This window comes from Panulirus ornatus, chromosome 48 (assembly GCF_036320965.1).
Source record: "Panulirus ornatus isolate Po-2019 chromosome 48, ASM3632096v1, whole genome shotgun sequence".
Lineage (NCBI taxonomy): Eukaryota > Metazoa > Arthropoda > Malacostraca > Decapoda > Palinuridae > Panulirus > Panulirus ornatus.
In genome coordinates, this window is record NC_092271.1 from 13,694,363 (window position 1) to 13,712,909 (window position 18,547).

The 18,547-nt window shown below is 41.7% G+C and overlaps 1 protein-coding gene across 1 annotated transcript in view; it reads right to left on the reverse strand.

Moving 5' to 3' along the window:
* The window catches only part of LOC139764108 (E3 ubiquitin-protein ligase TRIM37-like), a 181,033-nt gene that overhangs the window by 17,919 nt on the left and 144,567 nt on the right, over positions 1–18,547 (reverse strand). The window contains 5 exon segments of the mRNA XM_071690602.1: positions 9,652–9,755; positions 16,362–16,589; positions 17,003–17,127; positions 17,257–17,489; positions 17,491–17,532. Coding sequence (XP_071546703.1) covers positions 9,652–9,755; positions 16,362–16,589; positions 17,003–17,127; positions 17,257–17,489; positions 17,491–17,532 — 732 coding nt within the window.

The window sequence follows — 18,547 nt, forward strand, 5'->3', positions numbered from 1 at the left end:
CCCCCTCTGTTCCTTCTTTTGGAAAATTAAAAAAAAAAACGAGAGGGGAGGATTTCCAGCCCCCCGCTCCCTCCCCTTTTAGTCGCCTTCTACGACACGCAGGGAATACGTGGGAAGTATTCTTAATCCCCTATCCCCAGGGATAATATAAATATATATATATATATATATATATATATATATATATATATATATATATATATATATATATATATATATTTCTTTCTTTCGTACTATTCACCATTTCCCGTGATAGCAAGGTAGCATTAAGAACAGAGGACTGGGCCTTTGAGGGAATATCCTCACCTGGCCCCCTTCTCTGTTCCTTCTCTTGGAAAATTGAAAAAAACGAGAGGGGAGGATTTCCAGCCACCCGCTCCCTCCCCTTTTAGTCGCCTTCTATGACACGCAGGGAACATGTGGGAAGTATTCTTTCTCCCCTATCCCTAGGGATAATATATATATATATATATATATATATATATATATATATATATATATATATATATATATATATATATAGTAAATATGAATAAGAGCAAGGTTATTAGGTACAGTAGGGTTGAAGGTCAAGTCAATTGGGAGGTGAGTTTGAATGGAGAAAAACTGGAGGAAGTAAAGTGTTTTAGATATCTGGGAGTGGATCTGGCAGCGGATGGAACCATGGAAGCGGAAGTGAATCATAGGGTGGGGGAGGGGGCGAAAATCCTGGGAGCCTTGAAGAATGTGTGGAAGTCGAGAACATTATCTCGGAAAGCAAAAATGGGTAGGTCTGAAGGAATAGTGGTTCCAACAATGTTGTATGGTTGCGAGGCGTGGGCTATGGATAGAGTTGTGCGCAGGAGGATGGATGTGCTGGAAATGAGATGCTTGAGGACAATGTGTGGTGTGAGGTGGTTTGATCGAGTAAGTAACGTAAGGGTAAGAGAGATGTGTGGAAATAAAAAGAGCGTGGTTGAGAGAGCAGAAGAGGGTGTTTTGAAATGGTTCGGGCACATGGAGAGAATGAGTGAGGAAAGATTGACCAAGAGATATATGTGTCGGAGGTGGAGGGAACGAGGAGAAGAGGGAGACCAAATTGGAGGTGGAAAGATGGAGTGAAAAAGATTTTGTGTGATCGGGGCCTGAACATGCAGGAGGGTGAAAGGAGGGCAAGGAATAGAGTGAATTGGAGCGATGTGGTATACAGGGGTTGACGTGCTGTCAGTGGATTGAATCAGGGCATGTGAAGCGACTGGGGTAAACCATGGAAAGCTGTGTAGGTATGTATATTTGCGTGTGTGGACGTATGTATATACATGTGTATGGGGGTGGGTTGGGCCATTTCTTTCGTCTGTTTCCTTGCGCTACCTCGCAAACGTGGGAGACAGCGGCAAAAAAAAATATATATATATATATATATATATATATATATATATATATATATATATATATATAAAACGAGAGGGGAGGATTTCCAGCCCCCCCGCTCCCTCCCCTTTTAGTCGCCTTCTACGACACGCAGGGAATACGTGGGAAGTATTCTTTCTCCCCTATCCCCAGGGAAAATATATATATATATATATATATATATATATATATATATATATATATATATATATATATATATATATATATATATAAAGAAGGAACAGAGAATTGGGCCAGGTGAGGGTATTCCCTCAAAGGCCCAGTACTCTGTTCTTAATGCTACCTCGCTAATGCGGGAAATGGCGAATAGTTTAAAAGAAAGAAAGATATATATATATATATATATATATATATATATATATATATATATATATATATATATATACTTGTGGCATGAGAAGAGTGGGAGGTGGGTTGATTAGAAAGGGTAGTGAGTGGTGGGATGAAGAAGTAAGAGTATTAGTGAAAGAGAAGAGAGAGGCATTTGGACGATTTTTGCAGGGAAAAAATGCAATTGAGTGGGAGATGTATAAAAGAAAGAGACAGGAGGTCAAGAGAAAGGTGCAAGAGGTGAAAAAAAGGGCAAATGAGAGTTGGGGTGAGAGAGTATCATTAAATTTTAGGGAGAATAAAAAGATGTTCTGGAAGGAGGTAAATAAAGTGCGTAAGACAAGGGAGCAAATGAAGGGCGCAAATGGGGAGGTGATAACAAGTAGTGGTGATGTGAGAAGGAGATGGAGTGAGTATTTTGAAGGTTTGTTGAATGTCTTTGATGATAGAGTGGCAGATATAGGGTGTTTTGGTCGAGGTGGTGTGCAAAGTGAGAGGGTTAGGGAAAATGATTTGGTAAACAGAGAAGAGGTAGTAAAAGCTTTGCGGAAGATGAAAGCCGGCAAGGCAGCAGGTTTGGATGGTATTGCAGTGGAATTTATTAAAAAAGGGGGTGGCTGTATTGTTGACTGGTTGGTAAGGTTATTTAATGTATGTATGATTCATGGTGAGGTGCCTGAGGATTGGCAGAATGCTTGCATAGTGCCATTGTACAAAGGCAAGGGGGATAAGAGTGAGTGCTCAAATTACAGAGGTATAAGTTTGTTGAGTATTCCTGGTAAATTATATGGGAGGGTATTGATTGAGAGGGTGAAGGCATGTACAGAGCATCAGACTGGGGAAGAGCAGTGTGGCTTCAGAAGTGGTAGAGGATGTGTGGATCAGGTGTTTGCTTTGAAGAATGTATGTGAGAAATACTTAGAAAAGCATATGGATTTGTATGTAGCATTTATGGATCTGGAGAAGGCATATGATAGAGTTGATAGAGATGCTCTGTGGAAGGTATTAAGAATATATGGTGTGGGAGGCAAGTTATTAGAAGCAGTGAAAAGTTTTTATCGAGGATGTAAGGCATGTGTACGTGTAGGAAGAGAGGAAAGTGATTGGTTCTCAGTGAATGTAGGTTTGCGGCAGGGGTGTGTGATGTCTCCATGGTTGTTTAATCTGTTTATGGATGGGGTTGTTAGGGAGGTGAATGCAAGAGTTTTGGAAAGAGGGGCAAGTATGAAGTCTGTTGGGGATGAGAGAGCTTGGGAAGTGAGTCAGTTGTTGTTCGCTGATGATACAGCGCTGGTGGCTGATTCATGTGAGAAACTGCAGAAGCTGGTGACTGAGTTTGGTAAAGTGTGTGAAAGAAGAAAGTTAAGAGTAAATGTGAATAAGAGCAAGGTTATTAGGTACAGTAGGGTTGATGGTCAAGTCAATTGGGAGGTGAGTTTGAATGGAGAAAAACTGGAGGAAGTGAAGTGTTTTAGATATCTGGGAGTGGATCTGTCAGCGGATGGAACCATGGAAGCGGAAGTGGATCATAGGGTGGGGTAGGGGGCGAAAATTCTGGGAGCCTTGAAGAATGTGTGGAAGTTGAGAACATTATCTCGGAAAGCAAAAATGGGTATGTTTGAAGGAATAGTGGTTCCAACAATGTTGTATGGTTGCGAGGCGTGGGCTATGGATAGAGATGTGCGCAGGAGGATGGATGTGCTGGAAATGAGATGTTTGAGGACAATGTGTGGTGTGAGGTGGTTTGATCGAGTAAGTAACATAAGGGTAAGAGAGATGTATGGAAATAAAAAGAGCGTGGTTGAGAGAGCAGAAGAGGGTGTTTTGAAATGGTTTGGGCACATGGAGAGAATGAGTGAGGAAAGATTGACCAAGAGGATATATGTGTCGGAGGTGGAGGGAACGAGGAGAAGAGGGAGACCAAATTGGAGGTGGAAAGATGGAGTGAAAAAGATTTTGTGTGATCGGGGCCTGAACATGCAGGAGGGTGAAAGGAGGGCAAGGAATAGAGTGAATTGGAGCAATGTGGTATACCGGGGTTGACGTGCTGTCAGTGGATTGAATCAAGGCATGTGAAGCGTCTGGGGTAAACCATGGAAAGCTGTGTAGGTATGTATATTTGCGTTTGTGGACGTATGTATATACATGTGTATGGGGGTTGGTTGGGCCATTTCTTTCGTCTGTTTCCTTGCGCTACCTTGCGCTATATATATATATATATATATATATATATATATATATATATATATATATATATATATATATATTTTTTTTTTTTATACTTTGTCGCTGTCTCCCGCGTTTGCGAGGTAGCGCAAGGAAACAGACGAAAGAAATGGCCCAACCCCCCCCCCATACACATGTATATACATACGTCCACACACGCAAATATACATACCTACACAGCTTTCCATGGTTTACCCCAGACGCTTCACATGCCTTGATTCAATCCACTGACAGCACGTCAACCCCGGTATACCACATCACTCCAATTCACTCTATTCCTTGCCCTCCTTTCACCCTCCTGCATGTTCAGGCCCCGATCACACACAATCTTTTTCACTCCATCTTTCCACCTCCAATTTGGTCTCCCTCTTCTCGTTCCCTCCACCTCCGACACATATATCCTCTTGGTCAATCTTTCCTCACTCATTCTCTCCATGTGCCCAAACCACTTCAAAACACCCTCTTCTGCTCTCTCAACCACGCTCTTTTTATTTCCACACATCTCTCTTACCCTTACGTTACTCACTCGATCAAACCACCTCACACCACACATTGTCCTCAAACATCTCATTTCCAGCACATCCATCCTCCTGCGCACAACTATATCCATAGCCCACGCCTCGCAACCATACAACATTGTTGGAACCACTATTCCTTCAAACATACCCATTTTTGCTTTCCGAGATAATGTTCTCGACTTCCACACATTCTTCAAGGCCCCCAGAATTTTCGCCCCCTCCCCCACCCTATGATCCACTTCCGCTTCCATGGTTCCATCCGCTGCCAGATCCACTCCCAGATATCTAAAACACTTCACTTCCTCCAGTTTTTCTCCATTCAAACTCACCTCCCAATTGACTTCTGGTTGAGAGCGTGGTTGAGAGAGCAGAAGAGGGTGTTTTGAAGTGGTTTGGGCACATGGAGAGGATGAGTGAGGAAAGATTGACCAAGAGGATATATGTGTCGGAGGTGGAGGGAACAAGGAGAAGAGGGAGACCAAACTGGAGGTGGAAAGATGGAGTGAAAAAGATTTTGTGTGATCGGGGCCTGAACATGCAGGAGGGTGAAAGGAGGGCAAGGAATAGAGTGAATTGGAGCGATGTGGTATACCGGGGTTGACGTGCTGTCAGTGGATTGAATCAAGGCATGTGAAGCGTCTGGGGTAAGCTATGGAAAACTGTGTAGGTATGTATATTTGCGTGTGTGGACGTATGTATATACATGTGTATGGGGGGGGTTGGGCCATTTCTTTCGTCTGTTTCCTTGCGCTACCTCGCAAACGCGGGAGACAGCGACAAAGTATAATAATTAAATAAATAAATATATATATATATATATATATATATATATATATATATATATATATATATATATATATATATATATATATATATGTATATTTACCTCCTTCCAGAACATCTTTTTATTCTCCCTAAAATTTAATGATACTCTCACCCCAACTCTCATTTGCCCTTTTTTTCACCTCTTGCACCTTTCTCTTGACCTCCTGTCTCTTTCTTTTATACATCTCCCACTCAATTGCATTTTTTCCCTGCAAAAATTGTCCAAATGCCTCTCTCTTCTCTTTCACTAATACTCTTACTTCTTCATCCCACCACTCACTACCCTTTCTAATCAACCCACCTCCCACTCTTCTCATGCCACAAGCATCTTTTGCGCAATCCATCACTGATTCCCTAAATACATCCCATTCCTCCCCCACTCCCCTTACTTCCATTGTTCTCACCTTTTTCCATTCTGTACTCAGTCTCTCCTGGTACTTCCTCACACAGGTCTCCTTCCCAAGCTCACTTACTCTCACCACCCTCTTCACCCCAACATTCACTCTTCTATTCTGAAAACCCATACAAATCTTCACCTTAGCCTCCACAAGATAATGATCAGACATCCCTCCAGTTGCACCTCTCAGCACATTAACATCCAAAAGTCTCTCTTTTGCACGCCTGTCAATTAACACGTAATCCAATAACGCTCTCTGGCCATCTCTCCTACTTACATAAGTATACTTATGTATATCTCGCTTTTTAAACCAGGTATTCCCAATCATCAGTCCTTTTTCAGCACATAAATCTACAAGCTCTTCACCATTTCCATTTACAACACTGAACACCCCATGTATACCAATTATTCCCTCAACTGCCACATTACTCACCTTTGCATTCAAATCACCCATCACTATAACCCGGTCTCGTGCATCAAAACCACTAACACACTCATTCAGCTGCTCCCAAAACACTTGCCTCTCATGATCTTTCTTCTCATGCCCAGGTGCATATGCACCAATAATCACCCACCTCTCTCCATCAACTTTCAGTTTTACCCATATTAATCGAGAATTTACTTTCTTACATTCTATCACATACTCCCACAACTCCTGTTTCAGGAGTATTGCTACTCCTTCCCTTGCTCTTGTCCTCTCACTAACCCCTGACTTTACTCCCCAGACATTCCCAAACCACTCTTCCCCTTTACCCTTGAGCTTCGTTTCACTCAGAGCCAAAACATCCAGGTTCCTTTCCTCAAACATACTACCTATCTCTCCTTTTTTCACATCTTGGTTACATCCACACACATTTAGGCACCCCACTCTGAGCCTTCGAGGAGGATGAGCACTCCCCGCGTGACTCCTTCTTCTGTTTCCCATTTTAGAAAGTTAATACAAGGAGTTTCCTTGCGCTACCTCGCAGACACGGGAGACAGCGACAAAGTATAATATAAAAAAAAAAATATATATATATATATATATATATATATATATATATATATATATATATATATATATATATAAAATCCTTCTTTTGGAAAATTAAAATAAAAAAATGAGAGGGAAATGGCGAATAGTATGAAAAAAAAAAAAAAAAAAAATATATATATATATATATATATATATATATATATATATATATAATGTGGTGATGTGAGAAGGAGATGGAGTGAGTATTTTGAAGGTTTGTTGAATGTGTTTGATGATAGAGTGGCAGATATAGGGTGTTTTGGTCGAGGTGGTGTGCAAAGTGAGAGGGTTAGGGAAAATGATTTGGTAAACAGAGAAGAGGTAGTGAAAGCTTTGCGGAAGATGAAAGCCGGCAAGGCAGCAGGTTTGGATGGTATTGCAGTGGAATTTATCAAAAAAGGGGGTGACTGTATTGTTGACTGGTTGGTAAGGTTATTTAATGTATGTATGACTCATGGTGAGGTGCCTGAGGATTGGCGGAATGCGTGCATAGTGCCATTGTACAAAGGCAAAGGGGATAAGAGTGAGTGCTCAAATTACAGAGGTATAAGTTTGTTGAGTATTCCTGGTAAATTATATGGGAGGGTATTGATTGAGAGGGTGAGGGCATGTACAGAGCATCAGATTGGGGAAGAGCAGTGTGGTTTCAGAAGTGGTAGAGGATGTGTGGATCAGGTGTTTGCTTTGAAGAATGTATGTGAGAAATACTTAGAAAAGCAAATGGATTTGTATGTAGCATTTATGGATCTGGAGAAGGCATATGATAGAGTTGATAGAGATGCTCTGTGGAAGGTATTAAGAATATATGGTGTGGGAGGAAAGTTGTTAGAAGCAGTGAAAAGTTTTTATCGAGGATGTAAGGCATGTGTACGTGTAGGAAGAGAGGAAAGTGATTGGTTCTCAGTGAATGAAGGTTTGCGGCAGGGGTGTGTGATGTCTCCATGGTTGTTTAATTTGTTTATGGATGGGGTTGTTAGGGAGGTAAATGCAAGAGTTTTGGAAAGAGGGGCAAGTATGAAGTCTGTTGGGGATGAGAGAGCTTGGGAAGTGAGTCAGTTGTTGTTCGCTGATGATACAGCGCTGGTGGCTGATTCATGTGAGAAACTGCAAAGCTGGTGACTGAGTTTGGTAAAGTGTGTGGAAGAAGAAAGTTAAGAGTAAATGTGAATAAGAGCAAGGTTATTAGGTACAGTAGGGTTGAGGGTCAAGTCAATTGGGAGGTGAGTTTGAATGGAGAAAAACTGGAGGAAGTGAAGTGTTTTAGATATATATATATATATATATATATATATATATATATATATATATATATATATATATATATATATATATTTTTTTTTTTTTTTTTTCTTTTTTTTTTTTTTAATTTTCCAACAGAAGGAACAGAGAAGGGGGCCAGGTGAGGATATTCCCTCAGAGGCCCAGTCGTCTGTTCTTAACGCTACCTTGCTAATGCGGGAAATGGCGAATAGTTTGAAAGAAAAGAAAGAATATATATATGTGTGTGTGTATGTGGGGGGTTGGGCCATTCTCTGTCTGTTTCCTTGCGCTACCTTGTTGACACGGGAAACAGTGATTAAGTACAATATAATATTTTCATACATATTCGTCATTTCCTGCATTAGCAAGATAGTGTTAAGAACAGAGGACTGAGCCTTAGAAGGAATACCCTCACTTGGCTCCTTCTCCGTTCCTTCTTTTGGAGATATTAAAAAGGAGGAAAGATTTTCCAGCCCCAGCTCCCAATAATAATATGTATATTATACTTGATTGCTGTTTCCCACATCAGCGAGGTAGCGCAAGGAAAACAGACGAAGAATGGCCCAACCACCCACATACACATATATATATACATAAACGTCCATACACACACATATACATTTCAAAGTATACATACACACATATACATATATACAAATGTACATATATTTGCTGCCTTCATCCATTCCCGTCACCACCCTGCCACACATGAAATAGCATCCCCCCCATCCAGCATGGTAGCACAAAAAAAAAAAAAAGCCACATTCATTCACACTCAGTCTCTACCTGTCATGTGCAATGCACCTAAACCATAGCCACCTTTCCACATCCAGGCCCCGCAGACCTTTCCACGGTTTACTCCAAATGCTTCACATGCCCTGGTTCAATCCACTGACAGCATGTCAACTCTGGTATACCACATCAGTCTAATCCACTCTTCCTTGCACTCCTTTCACCCTCCTATATGTTCAGGTCCCAATCACTCAAAATCTTTTTCACTCCATCCTTCCACCTCCAATTTGGTTTCTTGCTTCTTGTTCCCTCCAATCTTTCCTCACTCATTCCCTCCATGTGTTCAAACCATTTCAACACACCCTCTTCTGCTCTCTCAACCACACTCTTTTCATTACCACACACCTCTCCTACCCTTTCATTACTTACTCGATCAAACCACCTCACACCCCACATATTGTCCACAAACATTTCATTTCCAACACGTACACCCTCCTCCGTACAACCCTATCTATAGCCCATGCCTCGCAACCATATAGCATTGTTGGAACCACTATTCCTTCAAACATACCCATTTTAGCTCTCAAAGATAACGTTCTCACCTTCCTCACATTCTTGAACGTTTCCAGAACCTTCACCCCCTCCCCCACCCTGTGACTCACTTCTGCTTCCATGGTTCCATCCACTGCTAAGTCCACTCCCAGATATCTATAACACTTCACTTCCTCCAGTTTTTCTCCATTCAAACTTACCTCCCTATAAACTTGCCGCTCAACCCTAAAGAATCTAATAATCTCGCTCTTATTCACATTTACTCTACTTTCTCCTTTCACAAACTTTTGGACATGAAGATGCAGTCAAGGTTATTCAAGACAATGGATATGTTCCTCACATGAAACTTCCAATGACACCTCTTACTAAAACAGTACAGGCTTTACCTTATCTGCAACATTTGTTGCAGACTGAGCTTCCTTTTTAGCCTCCTCAGCTAACTGATGGGTGTAAAGTGAAGGTCGTGGGGCCAGTGGTGGCCGGTAACCACCTGTAAATTGTGAAAAAATATTATTTCCGTCACTTGGTATATTTGGGATGAGTAGATACCAAAAGAATCTATGATGTAAAAAAAACCATGTAAAAGCCATATGATAGGCATGATGATGCCAGACCCGAACACCACCATCCGGTAAAGCTTGTTTACCAATGGCATCTTACCTCTCTCTCTTCCTTGTATATCAAATGACTCTTCTACATCTTCTATCTCATCTTTTATCTCCCTTGATGATGTGATCATTACATGAAAATGCACTTGGAAAGTTATAGTGTTATATTTTCCTCATTGTTATCAGCAAATAGTAGATCATGCACACCAAATGGCGTCATAGCTTCATCTCTTCGATGTATATCAACTGACTTATATTTCTCTCTTGTGTCTCCCCTGATGATGTGATTATTAAACGAAAGAGCACTTGGGAACTTATCGTGTTTCATTTTCCCAGTGGACTCATAGGAATATCTTGATCACATACAAAATTGTGATCCTTTCCAATATATATTCATTTATTTATTATTATTATACTTGATCGCCATCTCCCGCATCAGCAAGGTAGTGCCAGAAAATATATGAAAGAATGGACCAACCCACCCACGTACACATGTATATACATAAACACCCACACACGCACATATACGTATCAATGCATACATATATACACAGACATATTAATATCTACACACGTGCATATTCATATTTGCTTGCCTTCATCCAGTCCTGGCGCCACCCTTCCCTACCCCACAGGGAACAGCATTGCCACCCCCTGCGTCAGCGAGTAGCACCAAGAAAACTGATTGTTGAACAAATGTGGCCTTTTTTTTTTTTTTTTTGTCTTTTCCTGGTCTCCCACTTCTCGTTGTTCCCTCCACCTCTGACACTCACACATTCTCTTTGTCAATCTTTCCTAACTCATTCTCTCCATGTGACCAAACCATTTCAATATACCCTCTTCTGCTCTTTCAACCATAGTCTTTTTATTATCACACATCTCTCTCACCCTCTCATTACTTACTCGATCAAACCACCTCACACCACATATTGTCCTCAAACATTTCATTTCCAACACATCCACCCTCCTCCGCACAACCCTATCTATAGCCCATGCCTCGCAACCATATAACATTGTTGGAACCACTATTTCTTCAAACATATCCATTTTTGCTCTCCGAGATAACATTCTCGCATTCCACACATTCTTCAATGCTCCCAGAACCTTTGCCCCCTCCCCCACCCTGTGACTCACTTCTGCTTCCATGGTTCCATCCGCTGCTAAATCCACTCCCTGATATCTAAAACACTTCACTTCCTCCAGTTTTTCTCCATTCAAACTTACCTCCCAATCAACTTGTCCCTCAACCCTACTGAACCTAATTACCTTGCTCTTATTCACATTTACTCTCAGCTTTCTTCTTTCACACACTTTACCAAACTCAGTCACCAGCTTCTGCAGTTTCTCGCCCAAATCAGCCACCAGCGCTGTATCATCAGCGAACAACAACTGACTCACTTCCCAAGCCCTCTCATCCACAACAGACTGCATACTTGCCCCTCTCTCCAAAACTCTTGCATTCACCCCCCTAACAACCCCATCCATAAACAAATTAAACAACCATGGAGACATCACGCACCCCTGCCACAAACTGACATTCACTGGGAACCAATCACTTTCCTCTCTCCCTACTCGAACACATGCCTTACATCCTTGATAAAAACTTTTCACTGCTTCTGGTAACTAACCTCCCACACCATATACTTTTAATACCTTCCACAGAGCATCTCTATCAACTCTTATCATATGCCTTCTCCAGATCTATAAATGCTACATACAAATCCATCTGTTTTTTCTAAGTATTTCTCACATACATTCTTCAAAGCAAACACTTGATCTACACATCCTCTACCACTTCTGAAACCACACTGCTCTTCCCCAATCTGATGCTCTGTACATGCCTTTACCCTCTCAATCAATATCCTCCCATATAATTTCCCAGAAATACTCAACAAACTTATACCTCTGTAATTTGAACACCCACCTTTATCCCCTTTGCCTTTGTACAATGGCACTATGCATGCATTCTGCTAATCCTCAGGCACTTCACCATAAACCATACATACATGGAATATCCTTACCAACCAGTCAACAATACAATCACCTTCTTTTTTAATAAGTTCCACGGCAATACCATCCAAACCCACCGGCTTTCATCTTCCACAAAGGAAACAGATGAAAGAAATGGCACAACCCACCCCCATACACAATGTACACACACACACGCAAATATACATACCTATACATCTCAATGTACACATATGTATACACACACAGACACATACATATATACCCATGCACACAATTCACACTGTCTGCCCCTATTCATTCCCATCGCCACCTCGCCACACATGGAATACCATCCCCCTCCCCCCTCATGTGTGCGAGGTAGCACTAGGAAAAGACAACAAAGGCCCCATTCGTTCACACTCAGTCTCCAGCTGTCACGCAATAATGCCCGAAACCACAGCTCTTTCCATATCCAGGCCCCACTCAACTTTCCATGGTTTACCCCAGACGCTTCACATGCCCTGATTCAATCCACTGACAGCACGTCAACCCCAGTATACCACATCGATCCAATTCACTCTATTCCTTGCCCGCCTTTCACCCTCCTCCATGTTCAGGCCCCGATCACACAAAATCTTTTTCACTCCCATCTTTCCACCTCCAATTTGGTCTCCCACTTCTCCTCGTTCCCTCCACCTCCGACACATATATCCTCTTGGTCAATCTTTCCTCACTCATTCTCTCCATGTGCCCAAACCATTTCAAAACACCCTCTTCTGCTCTCTCAACCACGCTCTTTTTATTGCTACACATCTCTCTTACCCTTACATTACTTACTCGATCAAACCACCTCACACCACACATTGTCCTCAAACATCTCATTTCCAGCACATCCACCCTCCTGCGCATAACTCTATCCATAGCCCAGACGCTTCACATGCCCTGATTCAATCCACTGACAGCACGTCGACCCCAGTATACCACATCGATCCAATTCACTCTATTCCTTGCCCGCCTTTCACCCTCCTCCATGTTCAGGCCCCGATCACACAAAATCTTTTTCACTCCCATCTTTCCACCTCCAATTTGGTCTCCCACTTCTCCTCGTTCCCTCCACCTCCGACACATATATCCTCTTGGTCAATCTTTCCTCACTCATTCTCTCCATGTGCCCAAACCATTTCAAAACACCCTCTTCTGCTCTCTCAACCACGCTCTTTTTATTGCTACACATCTCTCTTACCCTTACATTACTTACTCGATCAAACCACCTCACACCACACATTGTCCTCAAACATCTCATTTCCAGCACATCCACCCTCCTGCGCATAACTCTATCCATAGCCCATGCCTCGCAACCATACAACATTGTTGGAACCACTATTCCTTCAAACATACCCATTTTTGCTTTCCGAGATAATGTTCTCGACTTCCAAACATTCTTCAAAGCTCCCAGGATTTTCGCCCCCTCCCCCACCCTATGATTCACTTCCGCTTCCATGGTTCCATCCGCTGCCAGATCCACTCCCAGATATCTAAAACACTTTACTTCCTCCAGTTTTTCTCCATTCAAACTTACCTCCCAATTGACTTGACCCTCAACCCTACTGTACCTAATAACTTTGCTCTTATTCACATTTACTCTTAACTTTCTCTCACACACTTTACCAAACTCAGTCACCAGCTTCTGCAGTTTCTCACATGAATCAGCCACCAGCGCTGTATCATCAGCGAACAACAACTGACTCACTTCCCAAGCTCTCTCATCCCCAACAGACTTCATACTTGCCGCTCTTTCCAAAACTCTTGTATTCACCTCCCTAACAACCCCATCCATAAACAAATTAAACAACTATGGAGACATCAAACATCCTTGCCACAAACCTACATTCACTGAGAACCAATCACTTTCCTCTCTTCCTACACGTACACATGCCTTACATCCTCGATAAAAACTTTTCACTGCTTCTAACAACTTGCCTCCCACACCATATATTCTTAGTACCTTCCACAGAGCATCTCTATCAACTCTATCATATGCCTTCTCCAGATCCATAAATGCTACATACAAATCCATTTGCTTTTCTGAGTATTTCTCACATACATTCTTCAAAGCAAACACCTGATCCACACATCCTCTACCACTTCTGAAACCACACTGCTCTTCCCCAATCTGATGCTCTGTACATGCCTTCACCCTCTCAATCAATACCCTCCCATATAATTTACCAGGAATACTCAACAAACTTATACCTCTGTAACTTGAGCACTCACTCTTATCCCCTTTGCCTTTGTACAATGGCACTATGCAAGCATTCCGCCAATCCTCAGGCACCTCACCATGAATCATACATACATTAAATAACTTTACCAACCATTCAACAATAGAGTCACCCCCTTTCTTAATAAATTCCACTGCAATGCCATCCAAACCTGCTGCCTTGCCGGCTTTCATCTTCCGCAAAGCTTTTACTACCTCTTCTCTCTTTACCAAATCATTTTCCCTAACCCTCTCACTTTGCACACCACCTCGACCAAAACACCCTATCATCAAACACATTCAGCAAACCTTCAAAATACTCACTCCATCTCCTTCTCACATCACCACTACTTGTTATGACCTCCCCATTAGCCCCCTTCACCGAAGTTCCCATTTGCTCCCTTGTCTTACGCACTTTATTTACCTCCTTCCAAAACATCTTTTTATTCTCCCTAAAATTTAATGATACTCTCTCACCCCAACTCTCATTTGCCCTCTTTTTCACCTCTTGCACCTTTCTCTTGACCTCCTGCCTCGTTCTTTTATACATCTCCCACTCACTTGCATCTTTTCTATGAGGTAGCTCCCTGGGGATACAAGAGAAAGAATACTTCCTACGTATTCCCTGCATGTCGTAGAAGGTGACTAAAAGGGAAGGGAGCGGAGGGCTGGAAATCCTCCCCTCTCGTTTTTTTTTTTTCATTTTCCAAAAGGAACAGAGAAGGGGGCCAGGTGAGGATATTCCTTCAAAGGCCCAGTCCTCTGTTCTTAATGCTACCTTGCTAATGCGGGAAATGGTGAATAGTATGAAAGAAAAAAAAAGATCTATATTATACCTAATGATAGGGGAAGGTGACTAAAGGGGTGTAGTGAGGTATTTTAGGGAAGTGTCATTTGCTTTACAGACTGTCCAGTTTCTACTATAAGCATGATTTTGAGACATGCTAATGATGTATCTAGAAATACAGTCTGAAGTTTGTGAAAATCTTAATTTTGTAAGACTCCTCAAGACAACATCCTGAACGTAAGAAAATCATACAAATAAGACAGATGACTAGTTCTAAGTACTCTACATGAATATTTATTTAGATTTATTTATTTTGCTTTGTCGCTGTCTCCCGCGTTTGCGAGGTAGCGCAGGGAAACAGATGAAAGAAATGGCCCAACCCACCCCCATACACATGTATATACATACACGTCCACACACACAAATATACATACCTATACATCTCAATGTACACATATATATACACACAGACACATACATATATACCCATGCACACAATTCACACTGTCTGCCTTTATTCATTCCCATCGCCACCTCGCCACACATGGAATACCATCCCCCTCCCCCCTCATATGCGCGAGGTAGCGCTAGGAAAAGACAACAAAGGCCCCATTCGTTCACACTCAGTCTCTAGCTGTCATGCAATAATGCCCGAAACCACAGCTCCCTTTCCACATCCAGGCCCCACACAACTTTCCATGGTTTACCCCAGACGCTTCACATGCCCTGATTCAATCCACTGACAGCACGTCAACCCCGGTATACCACATCGATCCAATTCACTCTATTCCTTGCCCGCCTTTCACCCTCCTGCATGTTCAGGCCCCGATCACTCAAAATCTTTTTCACTCCATCTTTCCACCTCCAATTTGGTCTCCCTTTTCTCCTCGTTCCCTCCACCTCCGACACATATATCCTCTTGGTCAATCTTTCCTCACTCATTCTCTCCATGTGCCCAAACCATTTCAAAACACCCTCTTCTGCTCTCTCAACCACGCTCTTTTTATTTCCACACATCTCTCTTACCCTTACATTACTTACTCAATCAAACCACCTCACACCACACATTGTCCTCAAACATCTCATTTCCAGCACATCCACCCTCCTGCGCACAACTCTATCCATAGCCCACGCCTCGCAACCATACAACATCTACATGAAAAGTTACAAAATTCATATATACTCAATATAATGCTAAATCATACACCTATATTAAGTAATCACTACTTCTGACAAAGCACCTTGGTAAAACAAGAGATAGCTCCACTTTAAACCATCCAAAAACAGGTTCCAAAAATATTTTATTATTCTGTCAACATTCTAAAATTCTAATCAATTCCTCCTTTCTATATACAGTAAATATTTTGCTAATATATGAAATACCTGATACATATGCTGGCAAATAATTTTGGCACAAAAAGACAAAGACAGTTTATATAAAAAAAAAATGGAACTATCACATAAAGCAATGAAACAGAAACATGAACTCACTCTTTATTGGGGGACTGGAATTATTTAATGGATGTGCATGCTGTAGGTGATTAACAGGGCGATCATGGTCTGGGATGCCAGTGTGCGCCTGAAATGAAGACAAGCCATTCTGTGTTGGAAGGTTAGATTGTAACAATGTTGCCATATCCAGTTGTAAAGTATCTAGGACACTTGAAGCGATGGGGAGAAGTGGCTTGCGAACCATGCGATTTGACTTGTGTCTTGAGCCTGTAAAGTAAGAGAGGTCACTCCTAGTTGTCTGTCTCTAAAACAAACATGCATCTTAATATCTTAATTGACCTGACTAAGATAACATTAATTACCAACCTCTGCATTTACGTAGTTTTGACTAGTTTAGACAAGAAAGGTTAAAATACAACTGATATTCAGGATAACACCACAGGAAACTGACATACTATACTATCTACCTATATCTCTGATGCCTATTCCCCTTGGGAACTTGCTCAAGGGGTGGCCATGGCTAAAGTCTCTTTAACTAGTGAACTCCAGTGCAATTTTTTAGCCTTTAGTGCCTATCCCTTAGCAGGCCACTGGCAGAAGGCAACTCTAGTGCAGTATTTTCAGTGGCTTCTACCTAGTGTTCCCACCAACTACCATTACCTATACTGTACAGTACTTACTTATGCCTCCTAAGCCAGGCTTGCTCCAAGGTCGACGATGGTCTGGGCCTCCCCGCCCTTGCATCTCCAATAAGTGAAGTAACATCATTTCATCACCTTGGGGGGAACTTAGGTCTGGCTGAATGCTGGGAGAAAGGAGAAACAATAAATCTAAATGATAGTTCTTAAAATGTTCATTACAGATAACAGAAAACAGTTTTTCATTTAAATTTTTTGTAAAGATATATAAGAATAACAGTATAAACAATTCTAACCTCCCAACTGCTCCTAACTGTTCAGTGAGAGAGTCTAAATCTGAGAGAAAACTTGAACTGTGTGATCGACTATGGTTAAGAATTGGTCCTTCGTGTAGTGCTGAGGCTTCATGGAGGCTGGCCAGAAGAGAGGATGCAGCAGAGTGCTCAACATCATTGTCTCCACTCATTGTCTCATCATCAACATCATTTTCATCATTGCTAGCATATTCAGCTGTAGTAATACTGTGGTCCTGGTCCCTCTTCTTGGTCATTCAGTTCACCTTCACTTAGGTCCTACACAAACAGAGAAAGCAAAGTGTAGGGCTCTCACATAAATAAGATCTATCTTTCTATTCATCATCATTAATTCTCTCCCCAATCCTATGAGGTGGATTATGTGCACAAAGCCTTTTACTTTAATCAAACATATCTTGAAGTCATATTGAGATCAATAAGAAAATTGATTAGAATAGAAGAGGGCAAATGAGGGTTGGGGTGAGAGAGAGTATCATTAAATTTTAGGGAGAATAAAAAGATGTTTTGGAAGGAGGTAAATAAAGTGTGTAAGACAAGAAAACAAATGGGAACATCGGTGATGGGGGCTAATGGGGAGGTGATAACAAGTAGTGGTGATGTGAGAAGGAGATAGAGTGAATATTTTGAAGGTTTGTTGAATATGTTAGATGATAGAGCGGCAGATATAGGGTGGTTTGGTCAAGGTGGTGTGCGAAGTGAGAGGGTTAGGGAAAATGATTTGGTAACAGAGAAGAGGTAGTAAAAGCTTTGCAGAAGATGAAAGCTGGCAAGGCAGCTGGTTTGGATGGTATTGCAGTGGAATTTATTAAAAAAGGGGGTGACTATTGTTGACTGGTTGGTAAGGATATTCAATGTATGTATGACTCATGGTGAGGTGCCTAAGGATTGGCAGAATGCATGCATAGTGCCATTGTACAAAGGCAAAGGGGATAAAGGTGAGTGTTCAAATTACAGAGGTATAAGTTTGTTGAGTAGTCCTGGGAAATTATATGGGAGGGTATTGATTGAAAGGGTGAAGGCATGTACAGAGCATCAGATTGGGGAAGAGCATTGTGGTTCCAGAAGTGGTAGAAGATGTGTGGATCAGGTGTTTGCTTTGAAGAATGTATGTGAGAAATACTTAGAAAAGCAAATGGATTTGTATGTAGCATTTATGGATCTGGAGAGGGCATATGATAAGAGTTGATAGAGATGCTCTGTGGAAGGTATTAAGAATATATGGTGTGGGAGGCAAGTTGTTAGAAGCAGTGAAAGGTTTTTATCGAGGATGTAA